At 47.6% G+C, this 20,357-nt stretch overlaps 1 protein-coding gene across 1 annotated transcript; it reads left to right on the forward strand.

Moving 5' to 3' along the window:
• The first annotated feature begins 286 nt into the window (after positions 1-286).
• SERTAD4 (SERTA domain containing 4) lies at positions 287-5,678 on the forward strand. The gene is made up of 3 exons (XM_028125843.2): positions 287-461; positions 1,866-1,981; positions 3,887-5,678. Exons 1-3 carry the CDS (start codon positions 287-289, stop codon positions 4,646-4,648), a joined length of 1,053 nt encoding a protein of 350 aa, XP_027981644.1. The 3' UTR covers positions 4,649-5,678.
• The last annotated feature ends 14,679 nt before the right edge of the window (positions 5,679-20,357 follow it).

Raw genomic sequence — 20,357 nt, forward strand, 5'->3', positions numbered from 1 at the left:
ATCTGAGAACAATAAGAAATGGGATTTTAAAGATCCGCCCATGAAATGCAGATTGCTGAACACAGAGGCTGAGCTAATAGCAGCAAGAGAGTTTGCTGAGGTTTTCTTTGAAAAAATAATAAAATGTTTCAGGGTGAAGGGGAGGACCAAGAAGTAAAAGTTTCCGAAAGCAAAGGAATGAAAATGCCAAGGCCATCCCCTGGCTTACTCTTGATTAGGGCTGTTTTCTTTCTTTCTTTTCTTTTTTCTTTCTTTCTTTTTTTTTTTAGATCTGAGGCTGTCAGAGATGACTCTGGTTCTGTCCATGAATAGATTCTGCGAGCCCATTGTCTCGGAAGGAGCTGCTGAAATTGCTGGGTACCAGACACTATGGGAGGCTGACAGCTACGGAGGTCCGAGCCCTCCTGGGCCAGCACAGGCCCCTCTGCAGGGAGACCGGGGAGCCGGTCCCCCACTGGCAGGTACTACCCTTGACCTTCCCCCGCTGCCCTCTGCAGCCAGACTCGTGGGTGGCGGTGGTGTCTGGGGCGCCCCTCTGAGCTGAGAGCTGTTCCAGGGACTTCCCAGGCTGTCTGTGCCCCTCTCCTAAGTGAGCCCAGGGCTCCAGGGAGAGGATCAGAGGTGATACTTAAATTGCATTCAAACCTGAGTCTACACGTGCTGCTACTTCATGTGTAAGTTGTGCCCCCTATATTTTTAACCAAACCAGATTTTGAAACCCTGAGTTTGGGTTTTGGTTTTCCACCCTATGGAACTGCACAGTTCTCTCAGAGCTACACGAGCCCTGGTGAGCTTTTGACAATGAAATCTTTATCCCCTGAGACATAAAGGAATCTGCACTTTGGGCCAGCAGCTATGTGTCTCCTCTTTTTATTAAGCACACAATTAGCTTTCGTATTCAGGGGGAAAACTTTTTAAATACAGAAGTATGTTCTTCCTGATTTTTTATTCTTATATTCTAAGGTAAATTCCTTGGATTTTTCTGTGGTACTAATTTAAAAAAAAAAAAAAAACCTAAACTGTAAACTAAGTACTCCCTGAAGTTCATTTGGGATTAAAAGCTCTGTTCTTTCGGGGCACCTGGGGTGGCTCAGCTGGTTAAGCAACTGCCTTCGGCTCAGGTCATGATCCTGGAGTCCTGGGATCGAGTCCCGCATCGGGCTCCCTGCTCAGAGGGGAGTCTGCATCTCCCTCTGACCCTCCCCCCTCTCATGCTCTCTCTATCTCATTCTCGCTCTCAAATAAATAAATAAAATCTTTAAAAAAAAAAGTTCTGTTCTTTCAAAATTGGACCCTACTTTGATTCATGGTTGACGTGTTACATTTTTGAGAGGGAAAAAAAGACTTTGGTTAGCCCAAATTTTAATTTTAAGTTGAAATTTTTTTTGAATTTTCATATTTTGAAAGAAGGAATATTATAACTCCAATGTGCAGATAGTCATTTGCTTCCTTATCTACAGCCAATAACATTTTAAAGTTATTTGGTTATTCATGCTTATGGTTAAAGATGTACACATTTGCGCAGTGCTGTCCTATTATCATGGAGTTAATTAAACAATTTGAGTAAATACTATCCTCCCCTTTATGAATTTTGCTGTTTGTACATAGAATTAAGATGCTGAGTATTTTGTAAATGCTGACGTAGGTCATTTTCCTTTATGATTACCTAGAAATCCTTACCTAGCTTGGGTCACAGAATTCTGTATGATAGCAAATATTAAGACAAATGTTTATTTTTAATCACCACATGTACAGACAAATATGTAGCCAAGTTATCTTCTATAAGGAAATTAAAGGAAAGTATTTTGTTTGGAGAACCTCTGGCAAACCGCATGTCATTTGTCATGTCTGATTTATTACCACAGGATCACATTACAGGGGAATTTCAAATCCTGTAACAACATCCAAGATCACATACTTTAAGAGGAAGTACGTGGAAGAAGAGGAGTTTCACCCACCACTCAGCAGCTGTAGCCATAAAGTATGTTTTTTAATAGTCATTATTCTTATTAAGAGTTTAAGATACTTAGTAACAGTTGCTTGATCCATTTCCAGAAATTAAATTGTTCCACCCAAGCAATGAAAAGGAGCCACTTCTCAGCAGAGCCATATTAATCGTTGTCACTTTTTTGGGTCCTCTGCTATTTTCACAAGTAGTCGAAGAAAGAGCCAGCAGGAGCTCCTCTACCCAGAAATAGCAAAATTATATAATCCAAGGAACATCTTTTTTACAAATGCCTTGACTGTTCCCAAGTTGCGTTAGTGGTTGTGAGCAGTCCATGTTTTCACGTGTGTGCAGAAACGCACTGCTCTCTCCTGACATCTCCCTTCTCTCCCACACTCTAGGTCCCATGGCCAAAGCCCCTTCTGTGTGTGCCCACCTGGGAGCAGCTCCCCAGGGCTTCTCTTGACCTCTTAGAGGTGGACTCACTATCCCTTGAATGTGTGCGTGCAAGTAGAAACACGCACTTCATTGCACACTCATTACATAGGTTTTGTTTGTTATAATTCATTCCCTAGAAAAGGCCACAGCTAACTCTTTTGCATGCCTAAGAAGAAAATACTGGGATCCAGGAAGTGCCTAGAAATAAGAAACTGGCCACCTAAGCTTTTCAAATACCACTTATTTTTCCTTATGGTTCTCTTCCTTTAAAAACTATATCTACAGATTTAATCAAGGAGGGTATAACCCAGACCATAGTTGTCTGAGATGCGGAGAGGATTTTTAGTTTTTCAATTCATCTTCCTCTGTGTCTCCTTTTACCCTCTCTCCTCACCACCCGGTACATGCTTGTCCTCCAGGTGTTGCCTTGACCTTGCTCATAAAGACATCGGCAAGCGTTGGCAGGTGCTGGGCTTTTCTCTGAACGTATGGTTCCTGCCTTTGGTTAACCTGGGCTGGCTTCGTTTGCAGTTCCTCAGGTCATGCTACCAGGTGGCTTTTTTTTTTTTTTAAAGACCTGGAAAAGCTGGTCGCCAGGACACAGCAGTTTATTTCCTCTTTCATTTCTGTGTTATGATTGTAGCTGGTTCCCAGTGGCTACTGGATTTGTACCAGTCATCACCCAGTGATAGTATCACACTACTCAGAAGTGAGTCTTCTCATTTCTTCCCTGCATCTCTCCTCCTGCCTGGCCCCAGAAGGAGGCCTGTTTGGCCCTTCCACGGACTGATCCTGTCGGGGGCTGAGCCTCAATTATTGTTGTCCCTCAATCAAGTAAGGATAATTGCAAGTGTGAAAGCCAGAGGGACAGTACTGAACATAGCTGTCATGCTCCTGGCCAGGGTTTGAAGTAGACTTATTATGACCTGCATTTTGACATCTTTCAAAGGACACTTACTGGTGTATAATACATGAGTGTGTGTGTGTCTGTGTGTGTGCGTGCATGCGCTTGTATACGGACACATAAAAGCCCAAGTATCCTAAGAGTACAGCTTGATGGATTTCACAGAGTGAACATATCCATGTAACTGGCATCCAGATCGAGAAACAACATAAACAGCCACCGAGAAACCCTCCTTGTGCCCCTTGTTACTACCTCTCTGCCCTCCGGAGAAGCTGCTCCCCTGACTTCTAGCAGGGTAGATGAGTGTTGTGTGTTTCGGCATCTCCCTCACTGGGCCATTGAAATCGCAAACAACCTGACCTGTCCCTGCTGAGGTCTGCACTGGGATGGGATTCCCAGGTGCTTGACCATACCGTCGAGGCAGGAAGGTCGGGGGGAGGATGTGAGCAACATGGGGGCCAGCATCCCTAAATGAACCTGGGAGAAACAGGACCCCAGCAGGCCCAGATCCAGAGACTGCCCCGAAAGCAATATACTGGGAATGGCATGTTTACACCACCCATGTCCTCTAAGTTTTCTCTTCCTTTTTTGACTTTTAGACCATCTCGATTTTTGAGGAACGGGCCCACATATTGTATATGTCATTAGAAAAGTTAAAGTTTATCGATGATCCTGAAGTGTACCTCCGAAGATCTGTCCTTATCAACAACTTGATGAAACGGATCCACGGCGAGATTATCATGCAGAATAACTGGTGCTTTCCTGCCTGCTCTTTCAGTGGCACCTCTGCCCAAGAGTGGTTTATGGCTCAAGACTGTCCTTATCGGAAGCGACCGCGGATGGCCAAAGAGGAGTGTGAAAAGTTTCATGCCTGCTGCTTTTACCAAGAATGTGGTGGTCACTACCTAAATCTGCCCCTTTCTGTCCATGCCAGTGTCGGAAGTGCCTCCAGCACTGTCCCCCCCTCCCCCTCAGCTTCCTCTCCCTCTCCCCCTCTGCCTTTACCGAGCTGTTCCCACCAGGCGGATTTCGATGTAGGCAGTGCACCTGTTTACAAGGGTGATGGCCAGGGACCCGCCAGTGAAATCTTTGTCACACATGTCAGGGCACTAGGTGTTCAGGAAAAGGCCACATTAAGTGATGAGAAGGCAAATAATGACACCAACAGGGATGGTGGCCCCCTAAGCCATGAACCTGTGGGAAATGACCTTGCTTTTGAGGGCAAAGGCCAATTTTATGATTATTTTGAGACTGGATATAATGACAAAAGCAATGTGAGTGAGTCTTGGAAAAAGTCCCTAAGGAAAAAGGAGCCTTCACCAAGTAACAAAGCGTGCTGTGGCAAAGGGAGTAAACTATGAACCATCTCTTCATCGAGCCTCTGAAGCATGCACAGCATGATCAATTAGCTCTCATAAATTTTATTTTGAATGGATTTTACAGTTTTGTACAACTGATGAAATTATGCCATGAACACGCCGTGTCGTTTTAATGCCTGGAGAGCAGATTGCATAAAACATCTGTATAGTAGGCCTCAGCAAGCTACTTAGAAATGTGGTGATGTTACCGAGAAAACAGTTGACTTAAATGCTTCAAAGTATACCTTAGTTTTCTCACAGAAAAGGTCAGTAGATTAGACTGGGGGACAATGTGCCCTTGTGATCTTTCCAGCGCCCCCAAGGAGCCTGTCACTAGCTAAGAAACGGCAACGTGTTTGCCAATTTAATTAGGTAGTTACTTGGTCAGCAAACGAACATAACCAGCAAAGGATGTCTGCTTCTTCTATATGATACAGTATTTTTTTCTGAATAAAAGACTGAAGACAGGGAGCTAGATGAAGTGGCTTCACCGTGCCGTTAAGGACTTGTCTTTAACAGTCTTGCATGACAGATGAAAATGGGACGTAACATAATGAAACACCTGTCTCGGTGCGGCAATCAACAGTATGTGTAGAAGGGTAATCCCTGCAAGTTCCTGGCTTGCCTGCGATGCGTGATTAGGCAGTTAGGTGTTATACAGGGCGATTTTTGGTGCCTTACTTTATCTTAATTTTTGCCAATGTGAAAATTAAGGATAAATCAGTTACAGCAGGGATTTAACAAACAGGAAAAAAAAATACACAGGGTGGATCAATATTGTTTGGAAACTGTTAACTTCGAAACTATTGTGTTCAACTTTTGATTCAACATCTCTATTCTTCCTTTGTTTTTGATGCCCAATTGCTTTTGGATTTGGCATTTTTAGAAAGGGATGGGGGAAACAATGGAGCTGTTAGAAACCAGCACTAAGCTGCTTGAGCTTTTCTATGGCAACGGGTCTGTTGCTGGGGTTTGGGTTTTTTGGGTTTTGGGTTGTTTTGTTTTGTTTTCTTGTCCAATGAAGTTCATGAACCAGTGGCATGCATTATACTTTAATCTGTTTTGCATCATTTCACTCGTTTAGATTATAAAAGCATGTGGTTTTTTATATATGACTTTTGCTGTTGATTAAGAAGCACAATGTTAATAAATGATGTGGTGATCAATAAGGTTTTATCTTAAAGAATGTAAAGACTTTAGTTTTTGGAAAGTTATTTTGGAGAAGTGGGACCCAGTTGGCAATAGCTACCATGTATTTGGTCAACAGTTTTCTCGATGATTTCTTTAATTTGTACATTTGCAAGAGTGTTCAGAGTGCCCCTCTGACCGTCCATCGTCCTATTCCAGCCAACTCCTCCTGCTAAACTGTATTCCAGTTTCCAAGGTTGCTAATTGAACTTGGGCCTCCTTAAACAATACTTCACAGGAACCAAATGCCAAACGGAGGAAGTAAGTCCTCCCAGTTTCTCCAAGATAAAGCTTTTTTATTATTGCTATTAATATTAAATATAGGTCTCATTCATACAGTGTATGAGTAGGATCATCATTTGGACAATGTCCACAAGGACCAATTTTTGAAACATGTTCTTGTGTTATGGCTAAATAGTCTAGTAATGTTTTGTCCTTTATTTTCAATATTTGATAAACATTTGATGTTGAAAACTTAGGTGATAGATGCTTGTATATGAATGTGTTGTAATAAAGTGAGGTTTTCTTGATATATATTTATTAAAATGATCAAAATTCATTCAGATTTTCTTATTTTAATGATCATCGGCAATGTTTCTCTTTTCTGTTGCTGTTTCTCCTTTAAAAAAACTCAAAATGTCTTAGTGGGTAGTGGCCACACTGGAGTTTTCAAAATGAAAGACTACTTTAAGAGGTCAGCCTGACCGGTGTTTTAGAAGAGTCCTAGTTTGTGAATTTAGATTTCTGTGGACTAAGAAGCCAATGTTAATAAGTGATGTGGTTGGTTATCAAGAAGGTTTTATCTTAAAGAATCTAAAGATTTTTATTTTTGCAAAGTTTCTGACAAGAAAATAGTATACCATAAATACCGAATGAATCCTGCTGATTGCCTTATGAAATGTCAAATTGTCAAAAAGATGACCCATATGTCAGCAGTCAAAATAGCTGTAGATTATTGCTGGTGGTATTCCATACAACTCTGTATTAAGGTTATTCTTAGAGGCTAATATTTTATTTGATAAAGGGAGAAAGCTAGTTGGAAGCATAATTGTCAAATGTAACATCCTTATTATGAATGTAATACATCCTAGAGATTTAAATATGAAAGAAGTGGCATCCTTTTGCTTTTTAGAAGCCCCCAGCATTATCAGACAATGTTCCTCTTGATGGCCAAAGCTGTCAAATGACAGAGTTGGTGATTTTCCATAGCACTCACCTGAGCTGCAGGCTCAGGCATCTGCTCAACAGAACCCACTGGAGCTTCTCTGCTGGACGATTAGAGGCCTTTGAATTCAGCAACATTAAAATTTGTTAGTTTTAGTCATCAAGTTTTTGTCTCTAAGACATTTCTAAGCATACCAAAAGTCATGCCCCCCCTTCCCTGAAAAACCCCTAAACACCCATCCAAATAAGAATGTTCCTTTTGTTGGTATGAGCATTAGGGCTCCCTAGGAGCCTGTATCACCATTTCTATTCAGAAGATACTCAGTTTGATTTTTCCAGGTGGCCAAGGCACAGATAACAATCCACTAGCTGGGTTCTATAGTTCTGTCTCAGAGACTGGTAAAGCCAAGACACTCCACCCCACACTCCCAAGTAGCGCCTTTTCTCATTGCTGTGCTTTGCTTTAAGGAGAACCTGATAGGGCAGATTCCAGACTTTTAAAAGTTAAATGAGGGGAAATCTTCATTTAAGAAAATGGCCCAGCTCCCCCAAGAATGCCTTTAATTGCTACTCGGAGGCGTCTAGGTGCACCTCGTTAACCAAATCATTAACCTTTGCCTCTGGCCCTTCCTCTCTGAAAGTGGTGATTGTAGAAGATTGTTTGGCAGAGGCACTTTAAAAAAGCACAGATACCATCGTCATAGGCTTCCAACTCTTAAAATCCTATTATTCTGTCCTTCACCTTGAAGGGGCCCCAAGGACAGGGTTACAGCAGCCAGGACTTGGGTGGAAGGTAGAAGAACTCAAAACTGATGGAAGTGACTATCTGATGACCAGTCACTAGGTTAAAGCATCTTTGGCATGATCTTCTAAGACGATAGAGATTCAGAACATTCTGTTTAATAAGGGCAGAAGCAAGTGAATGAACCTTTATTTTCAGAGATCATAGTTAACGCCATCAAAGCAGGGTTACCCACCCCTCCGATCATGAACTTGTATTATACAGCTCCACTTAATGACTTCCTTTCGGTGTATCTAGAGAAGAGCTGAGAACAACTTGCAGCAGACATGGGCGTTAAAGAGATGTCAACTTCACAATAAACAAGGATATAGGGATTCCCATGCAGTGCAGCTAGGCTTTTATATTCCTCAAACAAGTTGTGAGCAGAAAATGTTTTTGAGAATAATTAGTTGTTCAAATCCATTTTTATGACAGCCCCTTAAATGTGAAGCCATTTCATTCGTAGTTGTTAATCCCTGCCAGTTCTGCTAGGCCATTTCAAGAAAGATGATGCAGCAGGCCCTCCCCAATGATTTTTTTTTTTTCCAATGATGGTTTAAACGAAATACAGAACCGTCCATGGAGAGAGGAATGGCATCAGTATTTCAGTGATGTGAGACAACGTGCGGTTTCTAGTAATTCATTTTAAGATCACTGTGTTTTGATTGTGATTTAACGTAAAATGCATTTAGGATCTTTTAAGTTACCACTCAAGGCCTCCATGGCTTCCCTACAGTTGCAGTGTGCAAGCGAGGTAGATTATCTGCACATGGCTAACACTACTCCACTGGATGTGAGAGCTACATGACCAAGGGTGAAACAGTTACTACTTTAGAGATTGTTTCCAGCCCTGTGTACTTGCCGTATTTCAACTGGGAGAATTCACTTAGGAAAAGCACTTGAAAAGATGTAAGTTATGAACACTTGAATCTCGCATCCTGCCATAAAGTGCATCAGCAAGTGAGTTTAATAAAACATGCTGTTTAAAATAGTCTGTAATTTCCTGTTTCTGCGTTTCTCTTTAGTATCTGTGACAGGCTGAAGAACCATGACTGCATGAAGGGCATTTACACAAGCTCGTCTGGTGGTGTTTGCAAACCATTGCTATGAGCTTCATCTTCTTTTGTAAACAATTCTTTGGTGGGCTGTCTATGGTTGTTGTTTTTTTCCTTGGTGTTGGTCCAATTTGTTAATTTTGAAAATGCAAACTACTTATTCATAGCCTGGAAACACCTGCTTTTGACCGCAGTGAAACTGATAGAACGTATGGAGATGAATTAGTCATTGCTTATGAAAGTACCCACGTTTTTTTCAACCCCACTTTTATAACCGTTCCCTTGATTTAAAATTATAAAATCTTATAAAATGCCATATCTTGGGGATAGAACACACACAGAAAACTTGCAGGGATGTAAGTTGTATTCTTGCTTCCTGTCAAGATCCCAAGACAATGGACAAATAGAGAAATTTGGGAGAGACCCAATCTGCCCTAAGGCCTGTGCTGCCCAGACTGGCTTGGCTTTTAACAGGCATTGCCCTCATCCAGGTCATTCCATGGTAGCAGCTGGGTCCAAGCATCAGGCATGTGATGCTCCTTGCCCCCGCTGATACTAGCCTGAGTACTCCTACTGCGGTTGTTTTCTGAGGCGAGTGCAATGAGCTACTGTCAGTTGTGACATAACTCTGTATCCTGGCAATCAAGAAGCAGAGCTTTCTCAGTGCACCTGGCCCAGCACTCAGGCATCTACAGTTTCCCCAAAACTCACAAAACACCTGTGTGCATGAGAGGGAAAAGATGGAGAATGACAGGCTATCAGGCATGGGATTTCAGCAAAGGATTGGGAGTTGCTCTCTGACAGAGTAGAGAAAAAAAAGGAAGTCTGAGATAGTGCCCCGCATGCATCGCAGAGTGAACTCACTTTCTTTAGGGAAAAGTCTAAAGATGAAAAAGGAAAGAAGACTTTTTTTGGCCAACTTCTTTAGGAAGACAGGAAAACCATTTCAGGGACTAATGGATTTCCTTTATGTTTTTGCAAGAAGAGAGAAATGGTTTGTCTACCCTTTCGGGGAGCTGGGAGTGTTTCTCATTGTTTTCCAAGCCCTTAGACGCTGTGCTTTTCAATTAATCCACCAAACGATCTTTGTGACTAGGGTATAGTTATTAGCCCAAGGTACCTGTCTCCTGTTCAGTTCCACTGCATAGCAGCCGTAGGTTTCTTGTGAGACTGGAATATGGCAGAAGGTTAAGAGTAGGGTTTGGAATCACTGCCTACATGCAAATCCCAGCTCTGCCACTGTAGCTGTGCAGTCTTGACCTTGGCCCGCAGCCCCTTGACTTCCTGGTGCCTTGATTTCCTTGTCTGTAAAATGGGTGGCATAATGTATGCACCTGGCAAGGTTGCCAGGATTAAAGACTTTAATATCAGGGAGTGACTGGCCCTTGCCTGGATGCACATGATGGGTATGCAGTTAGAGTGAACCTCCATAACATCTCCACTAATGTCCCTGGATGCCCTGAGGGTGGGACCTTGACGGTACCAGATTCTCCTTTTTGTGGAAAGCGTTCAGCCTTTTGGGCTCTGTACAAGAAGCTTGAAACAAATACGGAGATGATGTCAAACCTGGGGATTTAGGACCCTCAGACAGCCATGAAAATAGTCATTGGTGTTCTTGAGATATTTTTAACATTTCAAAAGGTTTACTAGAGGGCGCCTGGGTGGCTCAGTTGGTTAGGCTCAGGTTGGCCTTTGGCTCAGGTCATGATCCTGGAGTCCCGGGATCAAGTCCCGCATCAGGCTCCCTGCTCAGCAGGGAGTCTGCTTCTTCCTCTAACACCCCCACTCATGTGTTCTCTCTCGCTCTCATTCTCTCTCTCAAATAAATAAATAAAATCTTAAAAAAAAGGTTTACTAGAAATTATAAAATTTCCTGAAAACAGTTGCATAGGCTAATACCATGGCAGATTTCTTTATTGTTGCTTGGAATTGAACCAGCTCTGGGTTAACACAGCACAAATCAAGAAGAAACTCTGGGAAAATGAAGGCATTATCCTTAATAAAGATAAGTGGTTTCATAGATAGGATCTCTCAGAACATAGAGGTATCTCTTATAAATGAAAAGGTGAAAAACCATTAACCTCTGACTCATCCCTAGGATTTGTCAAAGTTCAAGCTTAATGATTTCTAGTGTTCCTACATCTGGTAATGGAAACCAAAGAATTATTTTCTGGATAATCATAACTTTGAGGACATGGCCTATCATAAAATAACTAGGACAGTTTTCACCTATACGATCTAAGTTCAAAAGGCAGATTAGCTGGGGCTCCTGGGTGACTCAGTCATTTAGGCATCTGTCTTTGGCTCAGGTCATGATCCCTGGGTCCTGGGATGGAGCCTCGAGCCCGGGATAGAGCTCTCTGCTCAGTGGGGAGCCTGTTTCTCCCTCTGCCTACTTGTGATCTCTCTCTGTCAAACAAATAAATAAAATCGTTAAAAAATTAAAAAAAAAAAACAAAACAGATCAGCTAGGGAAGTGGTTATTCCTACTTCAAGATTTCATCCTTTTCTATGTTGCCTTTAAACTCAGAGACCAACTGATGGCTTCAAAATAAGATTCCCTTTAACAAATGACATTTCCATCCCTCCTAACTTTTCAAGAGCTTATATTTTTCCATAGGGTGAGGTACACTTGTAGTGATGCTTGCTGACTGGTAGGTCTGAAATGAGAACCAAACTGAACCATATGGTTTGAGAATGAGAAACAGGCACCTAAATATAATGAAAGAAAATGCAGTGTTGTGCCATTCCTACCCCAACCGGCTCTAGGATCTCATGAGTGGCACCAATATTGACCATTTCAGCTGAGAGAGGCACTGGGAAGCCAGGACACCTCGATCTGCCCAGAAAGATCTCAGCTGGCCATCTCCGATCCTTGTCCTGTGTTTGGACACTCAGCAGCTAGAGAAGACACTTTTATTTTCCTGGGGGTAGAATACCAACCAGGAAACATGATTGATTCAAATTCTCAACCAGTCCGGCCTTAACCCAGCTGGTTTTAGCCAAGATGACTGAGTGTAGAAGGGCAGTGAGGGAGGGGGGGGTGGAGGCCTCTCTCTGTCTGGAAACAGTATTGGTCCCTGCACCGAAAGGACCAGTAAAGAAATCCTGGGGCCAGCAGTCCTCCTGGGTGTTGTAATGGATGAATAAAGAGACACATGCTAGGAAGAACCCTGGGATGGAATCTGTAAGAATTGATTGATTTCCAACTCTCATTCTCATTACAGATCAAAAAAAGTTTACAATAACTCAATCATTCTAAAATTTTCTAACTTTTGGGGCGCCTGGGTGGCTCAGTCGTTAAGCGACTGCCTTTGGCTCAGGTCCTGATCCCAGGCTCCTGGGATCGAGCCCCACATCGGGCTCCCTGCTCGCCAGGAAGCCTGCTTCTTCCTCTTCACTCCCCCTGCTTGTGTTCCTGCTCTCGCTATCTCTCTCTGTCAAATAAATAAATAAAATCTTTAAAAAAAAGTAAAATAAAAATTTCTAACTTTTTATTTCCCTGCAGTCTATTGTATTGATTTCTGTTAAAACAACCGCTGTTTCTTAACAACAAAATTATTACCAAGTTAATGTTTCGAGCACTAGAGTAGGAGTTAGGAGACAGTTTCTTGCCCACTCCTACCACCCACTAGGTCCACCACTCACTAGCTGTCTCACCATGACAAGCCCCTTAACATCTCTGGGTCTTAATATCCCATCTGTCAAATGATAAGGTTGGACTCAGCATCTAAGATTTGTCTCTTCTGGCCGTAACATTTGTGATTCTAACAACAAACGGATCTTTCAGAAGATTCTCACCTGAATTTTCTACACTTGTCACCCCATTATTTCCTCTCCCAGGATGCCTCCCCATCACCCCCACTCCCCCCTGCCCCCAGTGAAACTGAGAAACTGCTTCTGGGTGTTTCTTAAAAGAATAAATCTCTTAGTTTTCCTGTCCAGAATGATTTTCTGCATATGGTTGCTAACCTATTGTCTGAAATACATTCCTCCAGATAGGCCATGCTCCCCCGCGGTGTCTCAGTACAGCCCCCACTACCTCCCCACCCCACCCCCCACCCCACCCCCGCCCAGTGCTCTCCCTCCACCCCCATTAGCCCATTAGCTCCACACATCCCGCGCCAGCCAGCCCCAGCCCTGCTCCTCCTGGCACAGAGTTATCCTCTCCTTCAAGCAACCAGCCTGCCTGCCCTACGCAGGCAGGAGATCCGCGAACCCTCTTCTTTCTCATGTTTATGAGTAATAAAATAGCGGACTTTCCCCCTTCTTTTTATGAAGACAGTCCTTGCAGCTGTGACTATAACTCTTGTTGGTTTTTTTCATACGAGCCAAGATTATGGTCCCATAACCCAATTAGTGTCATTTGGTGGTGGTCCAAGTGCTTCCCCTGCACGAGTTTTAATTTGGGGATCCCCGGAGGCTGCACTCCACATCTGTAGCCGGCCTGTTCTTCCTCTCCCCTTATTTGCTCGAGGTTTATGGGAGGATTAGCTGTGTGGTCTGGGAGGCGGCTGCTTCTCTTTCATCCGCACTGCTCTCGAGCCGCGGAGGAGCCTTTTACTTTTCATCAAGCCCTGGCACCTGGAGGGCGGGCAGCCGGGGCGACTGGAATGAATCAGTGGATGCCCTACAGGCCCCGAGGGGCGCGGCCCTGCAAGCGTGGGGGAGGGGAGGACGCAGGGAAGGATGCTTATTGGGCCACTCAGCACCTCGCCAGGCTGGGCCAGGCCAGGATCCCGGGTGCAGGGCGCGGAGCCCCCCCACCCACACCCCGCCCCCACTCCCTGGCTGGCGAGGGCTGGCGAGGGCTCCCGGCGCTCATTGTGCAGGCAGCTGGCACCAGCTGGGGAGGGAAATTAGCATAACAAAGAGCCGGAGCGAGCGCGGCGCGGCCCGGCGGGGGCTCTGCGGAGCGCCCCGGGCTCGGAGGAGCCGCGCCGTCACCGGCAGCAGAGCGCCAGGGGACGCCCGGCCGGAGACCCTCGGAGCGCCAGGGCGGGGCCCCACCGCGGGTGTCCACGCCAGCCGGGGGTCTGCCGGGGTCCCGGCCGCGGGGCTCGCACGGAGAAGACAGGCGGTGTGGGTGTGTGTCCGTGACGGCGTGAATGGGCGCGCGCGCGCGTGTGTGTGTTTGTGTGTGTGTGAGTGAGAGCGTGGGTCCCTCTGAGGGAGCGTGCATGTGTGCATGGGCGTGCATGTGGCTATGTCCGCGGGCATGTGAATGTGGTGCGAAGGGGCCACCTGCAGACGGGAGGGGACCCACCTGCTCCCTTCCCTCCCTCTCCACCAAGGCCTCTTTGTTTATTCCTTCAGCGAAACGGGTTCTCAACTCTGGATGCACCGAGCAACCCCTGGGGGGCTTTGAAGCAGCACCCAGGCCCGGGCCCCACCGCGGAGACTCGCGGGTAATTGGCCTCGTCTGAGGTCTCGGTTGCGCCTTCGCGCGCTGACCTGGCTGCGCGAGAGCCGCTGGTGCAGGGAGGGGCCGGCCGAGCCTTGGGTTAGGGCCCTGAAGCTTCTCGTTCGCCTGCACTGGTGAGCGCACAGCCCTCCGACCCTAGCGCTTCTGTCCCAGATTTCCGACTGGGCCCCTCACCGCCCTTGTTGCATACAGTCCTTACCGTCGCTCGGTGGGAAGAAACTAAGGCTCAGGAAAGAGTCACAAAAGGTCACAAAACTAGTAACACAGCCGACCCAACTGGAGCCCAGGTCTGTGGGACTCAAAGCCCACGTTCTTTCCACTGTAGTATTTCATTTAATACGCTGCCGACCAGGTCCCTGGAAGGACCCTGGGAGGACAGTGGGGAAGCGGGCGGGGAGGGGGGTGGGTAGGGAACAGCACGCAGCTGGACCCACGGCCCGAGAATGCAGACACAGCCCAGGCCAGACAACGTCCCCAGAAAATGCAGAAAATGCCCGGGGCCTCTCCTCCGGCCCGGATTTCTGCACCACCTTCGATCCGAGTTGTCCCCCCCCCCCCATCCCCCGCCCCGGGTATTGCTGTCGGTCGCGGTCCAGCCCCCTCCAGACTCTGGCTCCCGGGCTGTCTACAGGAAAAGAAGACAGCACGAGCCTTTCCCCGTCCCCCAGGAGCTGGCGGCAGCTGTGCCGCCGGGGGCGGTGGGGGGAGGGCCCGGGGAGCGAGCCTCGGCCGCGGACCCAAGGAGCCGGAGATCGGGGGGCCAGGGAGCTACACGTACACGCCTCGGGCCCAGCGCCTGGGTCTCGCCTCGCTACCCCCGCGCCCCGCTTCTTCCTTGCGGGAGCCGCGTTGTCTCCGAGGCTCCCCATGCGTTTCGCGACAGGAGTCCCTTGCCTCGGCTGCCTGCGCAGCCCTCCCGGAGAGGGAGGGGAGGAGAACTGCACCGAGCTGCGTGGCTCTGCCAGTCCCACGCTCCCGCGTTACCCAGAGGTGTGCGTTGCCAAGAGTGCAGGCTCAGTCAGGTGACTTAGCATCACCACGCTCCAAGAGGGCTAGGGACCTCTGAGGCCACCCGGGCCCTCCACCTGCCCTTCTCACAGTCTGGGAGGCCAAAGGCCCAGGGAGATGAAGTGAGTCTTGAGGTTTCACAGGCCTCTGACTGCCTGCCCAGCTTTGTTTCGTCGGCCCGGGGCACTCTGACAGGCAAAGCCCGTATTTCCCTGGCCCATATTCTGCAGTGAGCACCCCTGTCCTGGGTAAATGAGCAGTCCTAGCAATGCAGGCGGCATTTGGTCCTGGCGGCACCTGGAGAGGGAGAGGGCTGAAATCCTGGGTCCAGGGCCAGAGGGCCACCCCATTTGAATTCAGGAGTGGGGCAGGTGAACTGGTGACCTGCAGGGCTGGCGATGGCTCCTGTTATTATTATTAAGAGTTCAGAATTCTCCTAGGTTCTAACAACTGTGTTCATTCTCAATAAATGGTTTCTTAATAATCATTTTAATTAGCAAAAAGGCTGTCTTATTAAAGCTAATTAAAGGCAATTTGGGAACCTTATTTTCATACAATCATAAAATTAGAGAAACAAGAAGCTGGAGAAATGAGGAATGTCTCAGGCTTTCTGCAGAGGGGGCAGGGAGGAGCTGGGAAGGAAAACTTCCCCCCAAGCCAGGCCTGCAGGACAGGAGTGCCCAGTGGGTGGGCTGCTCCAGATTGGGATCCAGCCTCTTGTGTTGGGGTGGGGGGGCTCAGCTACAGGGAGCCATCCTCTGTTCACACCCTTGAACTCTCAGTCACCAGAACTTCTCTCCCCTCTGCTCCCCCGGTTGGTCACTTCCCTCCCTCCAGTCATCTCTAACTTGAAAATGTACTACCATCAAAGCCTTGACCTATCCTAGACCTCACTCCTTCACTCCCATCCATTCTGTGGCTGTCACCAGCCTAACAGGTATTATTAACCTTTCAGGCCTGACTTTTAATACACTCCAAACTTTGCCCAGACCCACCTTCTGCTCCAGCCACGGTTGGTTCCTCAATGTCCTCTCCTGATGATCTGCTCCTTCTCATCTCTTAGCCCTCACTCCTGTTTTTCCCTTAGCCTGGGATGACCTCTCCCTGTCCCATAAAGAGTAACTTCCCCTCAAGGTCAATTCAAGGTCCACTTTTTGTATGACGCCTTCCTGGGCTATTATAGGCTGTTCCATGATGTATAAGATGTAAGATTCCTCCCTCTCTGTAATGAGTTTTCAATGAGAATCTTAGATTCAGGGGTTTTGTTTTGTTTCTTGAAAGGCATTAAAAGTAGGAATTAGGAATTAGGAATTCTAAAACCATGGGTTTTAGAATCAGAGACCTTAGTTACAGGCCTGGCTTCATGTAAATCTGTGACCACAGGACAATGGTTTATGGGCACATACTTCCTATAAACGTCTTCTGTCTAGCAAAAGACTTCCCTAAGCTCTGGTTTCCTCATGAGTAGAGTGAAGCCAGTGATAACAGCTACCCCACTAGGTTATTGGGATATGTGACTGGCTATTGGATGGAAGGCACTTTACACAATATAGGCATATAATCCCACTAGCTCTGCGATCACCGTCCTTGTTGCTGTGGGCACAGTTCAGGGAGCAGGTCCATGAGGAAGAGAGAGTCCACAGTCAGACGGCTTCCCTGGTTGCCGGCTCTACGACTGCCAGGCTCAGTGTCTGCAAGTTTGAGTGCCTGTCCTGCATTCCTTCTCCGGGGGGGGGGGGGTCCCTTCTAAACCCTAGGACAGAACTCTTTGCGGCCGTCCATGGGACAGGGGTTTATGGGCACATACTTGCGTTCAGTGTCCAGCATCGGAACTCAGCACAATACAGACACTGGGCTCAGCTCCTCGCCTTCTGGCTTTACGCTTGTCGGCTGCCATCCTCAGCGACCCTCCCAATACATGAACTCATTCTGGCAGGAATGGAACAATTTAAAGGAGCTCTCCAGTAAATCCTACTGTAACACTGAGGATTCTCGCCTTGTCCTTGAAGGCGCAGGTTGGGGAACATAGAGATTTTGTACAGCAGGGTTTTTGTCTCTCCTTACCTGTTGCTCCGGCCATGGGACAGTGAATGGCCGTGAATTGGCAGGGGACTCTCCTGCTGTCCACCCCTGAGCGTCCTCGGGATGAGGCCTTCCCCATGGCAGAGCTGACCGCCCAGAAAGGACAATAAGCAGATCCATGACGTACTAGCATTTAGCTGCCTATTCTCAAAGTAATTGTTTAAGTAGAGGCTTCTGCCTTGATAATAACTATTATCACAGGCCTTATGTTTATGAGTCTCCCCACCAGAAGGAAACGCAAACCTCCGACATTCTGATTCTGATAAGCAGCACACTTTCACCTATCAGGGGCTGTAATCGAAGCAGAAATGGCACCCAAATTTTTTTTTAAGATTTTATTTATTTATTTGACAGAGAGGGAACACAAGCAGGGGGAGTGGGAGAGGGAGAAGCGGGCTTCCCGCGGAGCAGGGAGCCCGATGTGGGGCTCGATCCCAGGACCCCGGGATCATGACCTGAGCCCAAGGCAGACGCTTAACGACTGAGCCACCCAGGTGCCCCTAAATGGCACCCAAATTAACCAGCAGTCCCCGGCATATCAGATACAGGGTGGCTTTTCTTCATCTCTGCCAAGAAAGGGGCTTATTTCCCATCTGTGAGCATCAGCGGATTGTTAGCCCCACCACAGCTTCCGGTGGGGCTGGGGCTACCTTACATGTATGATTAAAGCTCCACGGTAGACAGCAGTAGCTGTGTTTTCAAGGAGATGGAGGGAAGCTCACAGGACCCCTGGGGCAGGACACAACACTGCTCCTCAGAAAATTCCCTTTAAAAAAGTTGTCATGAGAGCCAATTAACCAGCTGGAAGGCCGGCGTGGGCAGCCCTCCTCGGGGTCAATAAATAATAGAACATGCCCTGCGATGGCAGAGGTATCTTGCTTTCCTGAGCTCGGAGGCTGTAACAAGCCTCCTAGCAGGAAGAAAAAGGTACCACCACCACCCTAGTCTCTGAAACTTCAGTGGGTCCAGTAGGGAAGGACCACTAGGCAGATGCCCCAGAGTCCTGGGGGCACCCTCTCCCTCGTCTCTGCCACAAGCCGCTAGTTCAACAGCCCAGTCCAGAGAATGAGGGAATGAGTGAGGCTTGTCTTGAAGGATTCAAGCATGGGAATGGGCATCAGGAGTTCTGGTTTCTAGATCCAGTTCTGGCTCATTCTCAGACAAGCTCTTCAGAAGCTCCTGATCCCAGCTGAAGCTCATGGTGAGCTTCATAACAACATCCCTTCTCTTCCCTGCTGCCTGGGCACCATGATCTTGCTTCTCGGGAACCCTCAGGCCTAGCCCTCCAGTTCAAGGCCATGGGACCACAGAAGGGCATTGGACACTGCTGCTACACCCAGCGATTGTCCAGAGAAAACTTCCAGGCAATGAAGGGTCAATATACCGGGGCACCCTGGCTCTGGGCCATTCCCTCCTCGCATTATCCCCGCTGTCCGGGCAAGGATATGTGGGGCCATCCCAGAGTGACTAGAAGCAGGACTGGGTTGGCAGGTGGTGGAAGGGGAACGACAGCAGCGTTCCCAGGGTGGCAAGGGCCTTTGTGAGGAGCAGAGCGCTTGTTAATCCTCTCTGCCACCAGAGAGGGAGGATGTGGGTGGCAAGTAAAGTCTTGTCAGGGAAAATACTGGCAGGAAGGTGAGCCACATGCCGGAGTAACCACCAACTCTGCCACTCCTCTCCTTTGATGTAGCGCCTTGGTGCCATGCAGGCCAGGTCAGGCCTGTGACAGACACGGCCCTCTCCAGGTGAGTGTGACTGTGTGTGCGTGTGTGCGCACGCATGCATGTGCCCTAGTCTCTAATCAGGCTGCACATGCCTGTCTCTATAACCCTCCCATCTGAGAGTATCCCAAGGAGAAATGAGTCCTGGGTTCGTATGTTCTGAGCCCCAAATTTAGACACGAGGTCTGAGGACTAGGAGTGACGGAGAGGACCACAAGCCTGGGACAGATGGCACCGTGCTTGCCAAGTCCATCCACGCTCCCTGACTGCTCTGTGCCATCTTGTAGGATAGAGGTAGGTGAATGACTACGTGATTGTCCTCCGAGGGACAGGGTCTGAGAGATGCCACCGTCCATGTGTTGAGTGGAGGGGCTTGGCTGCAAGGAGCAGAAAGCTTGGAGGGAAGTGATGTTCGGGGCCCTGGACTGTGGAACAGTGCAGCCTCCGTGGGGCCCCACCAGTGGGAAGAGGGCCACCTGTTGCTAAGAGGACCCCGGTGGGGGCGAGTTCCCATGACAGGCTCTGGGAGCTCTGGCTTAATGTCACCACCATCCCCCAGGGTTTAGGAAAGGGCAAAAGCCGGCTGGCTAATTGATCTCTTTCAAAATTATAAAATACTTTGTAGCTCATAAAAGCCTGTTAGCTCCATTTTGGTCTGATTTTCTTTACAATCCTATATGGTGGTCCAGGCAGGTATTATGCCAGAGGGCACAATCCCCTCAAAATTTTACAGAAAATATCTTGTGTGCATTTTCAAGGGGCTCAGGGTAGGGGCAGGAGAACGGGGATCAGCTCTTTAACAGAATCTCTGACACCCAGAAGGTGAAGAATTAGCAAGCTGTTCCAAGTCCTTCATTTAACGGGTCAGGGAACTGAAGCCAAAAGAGGGTGGAGACTTATCCAGGATCGCTCTGCCCCCCAGGTCAGAGGCAGGACTCCAAATCCGAGTCAGACCACTCTTGTCAGGGTTTACCAAGCCAATGCAGGTAGATGCCTGAGGGGCTCATGACTCCAAGGATTCCTGGCTTAGGAAGCACTGGGCTCCTGAATAGAGAGATGAAGGCTTAGAGCAGAGGTGTCATCCCAGATCTACCCTTAGCCAGCTGCACAACCATGGCCAAGACCCCGCCCTCTCGGGACTTCATTTTACCCTCCTGAAGGATAGAGAGACATGTTCCCTCACTCCCTACTTCTAAGGGACAGTGTGAAGATACATGGACAGGAAATGGGATGGAGCTCCAGAGATAGGGGCAGGGAAGGAGGGGAGGGCCGAGGGAAGCAAGTGGAT

The sequence above is a fragment of the Eumetopias jubatus genome, unplaced genomic scaffold (assembly GCF_037043125.1).
Source record: "Eumetopias jubatus isolate StellerSeaLion01/CBP00866 unplaced genomic scaffold, mEumJub1_p1.0 scaffold_12, whole genome shotgun sequence".
Taxonomy (NCBI): Eukaryota; Metazoa; Chordata; class Mammalia; order Carnivora; family Otariidae; genus Eumetopias; species Eumetopias jubatus.

What these genes read in the sequence shown, in the direction of transcription:
- SERTAD4 (XM_028125843.2), top strand. Translation starts at nt 287, where the DNA reads ATGACTCTGGTTCTGTCCATGAATAGATTCTGCGAGCCCATTGTCTCG. An exon ending in AGCCGGTCCCCCACTGGCAG is followed by an intron (nt 462 to 1,865) that starts GTACTACCCTTG and finishes TTATTACCACAG; the next exon opens with GATCACATTACAGGGGAATT. An exon ending in TCAGCAGCTGTAGCCATAAA is followed by an intron (nt 1,982 to 3,886) that starts GTATGTTTTTTA and finishes TTTGACTTTTAG; the next exon opens with ACCATCTCGATTTTTGAGGA.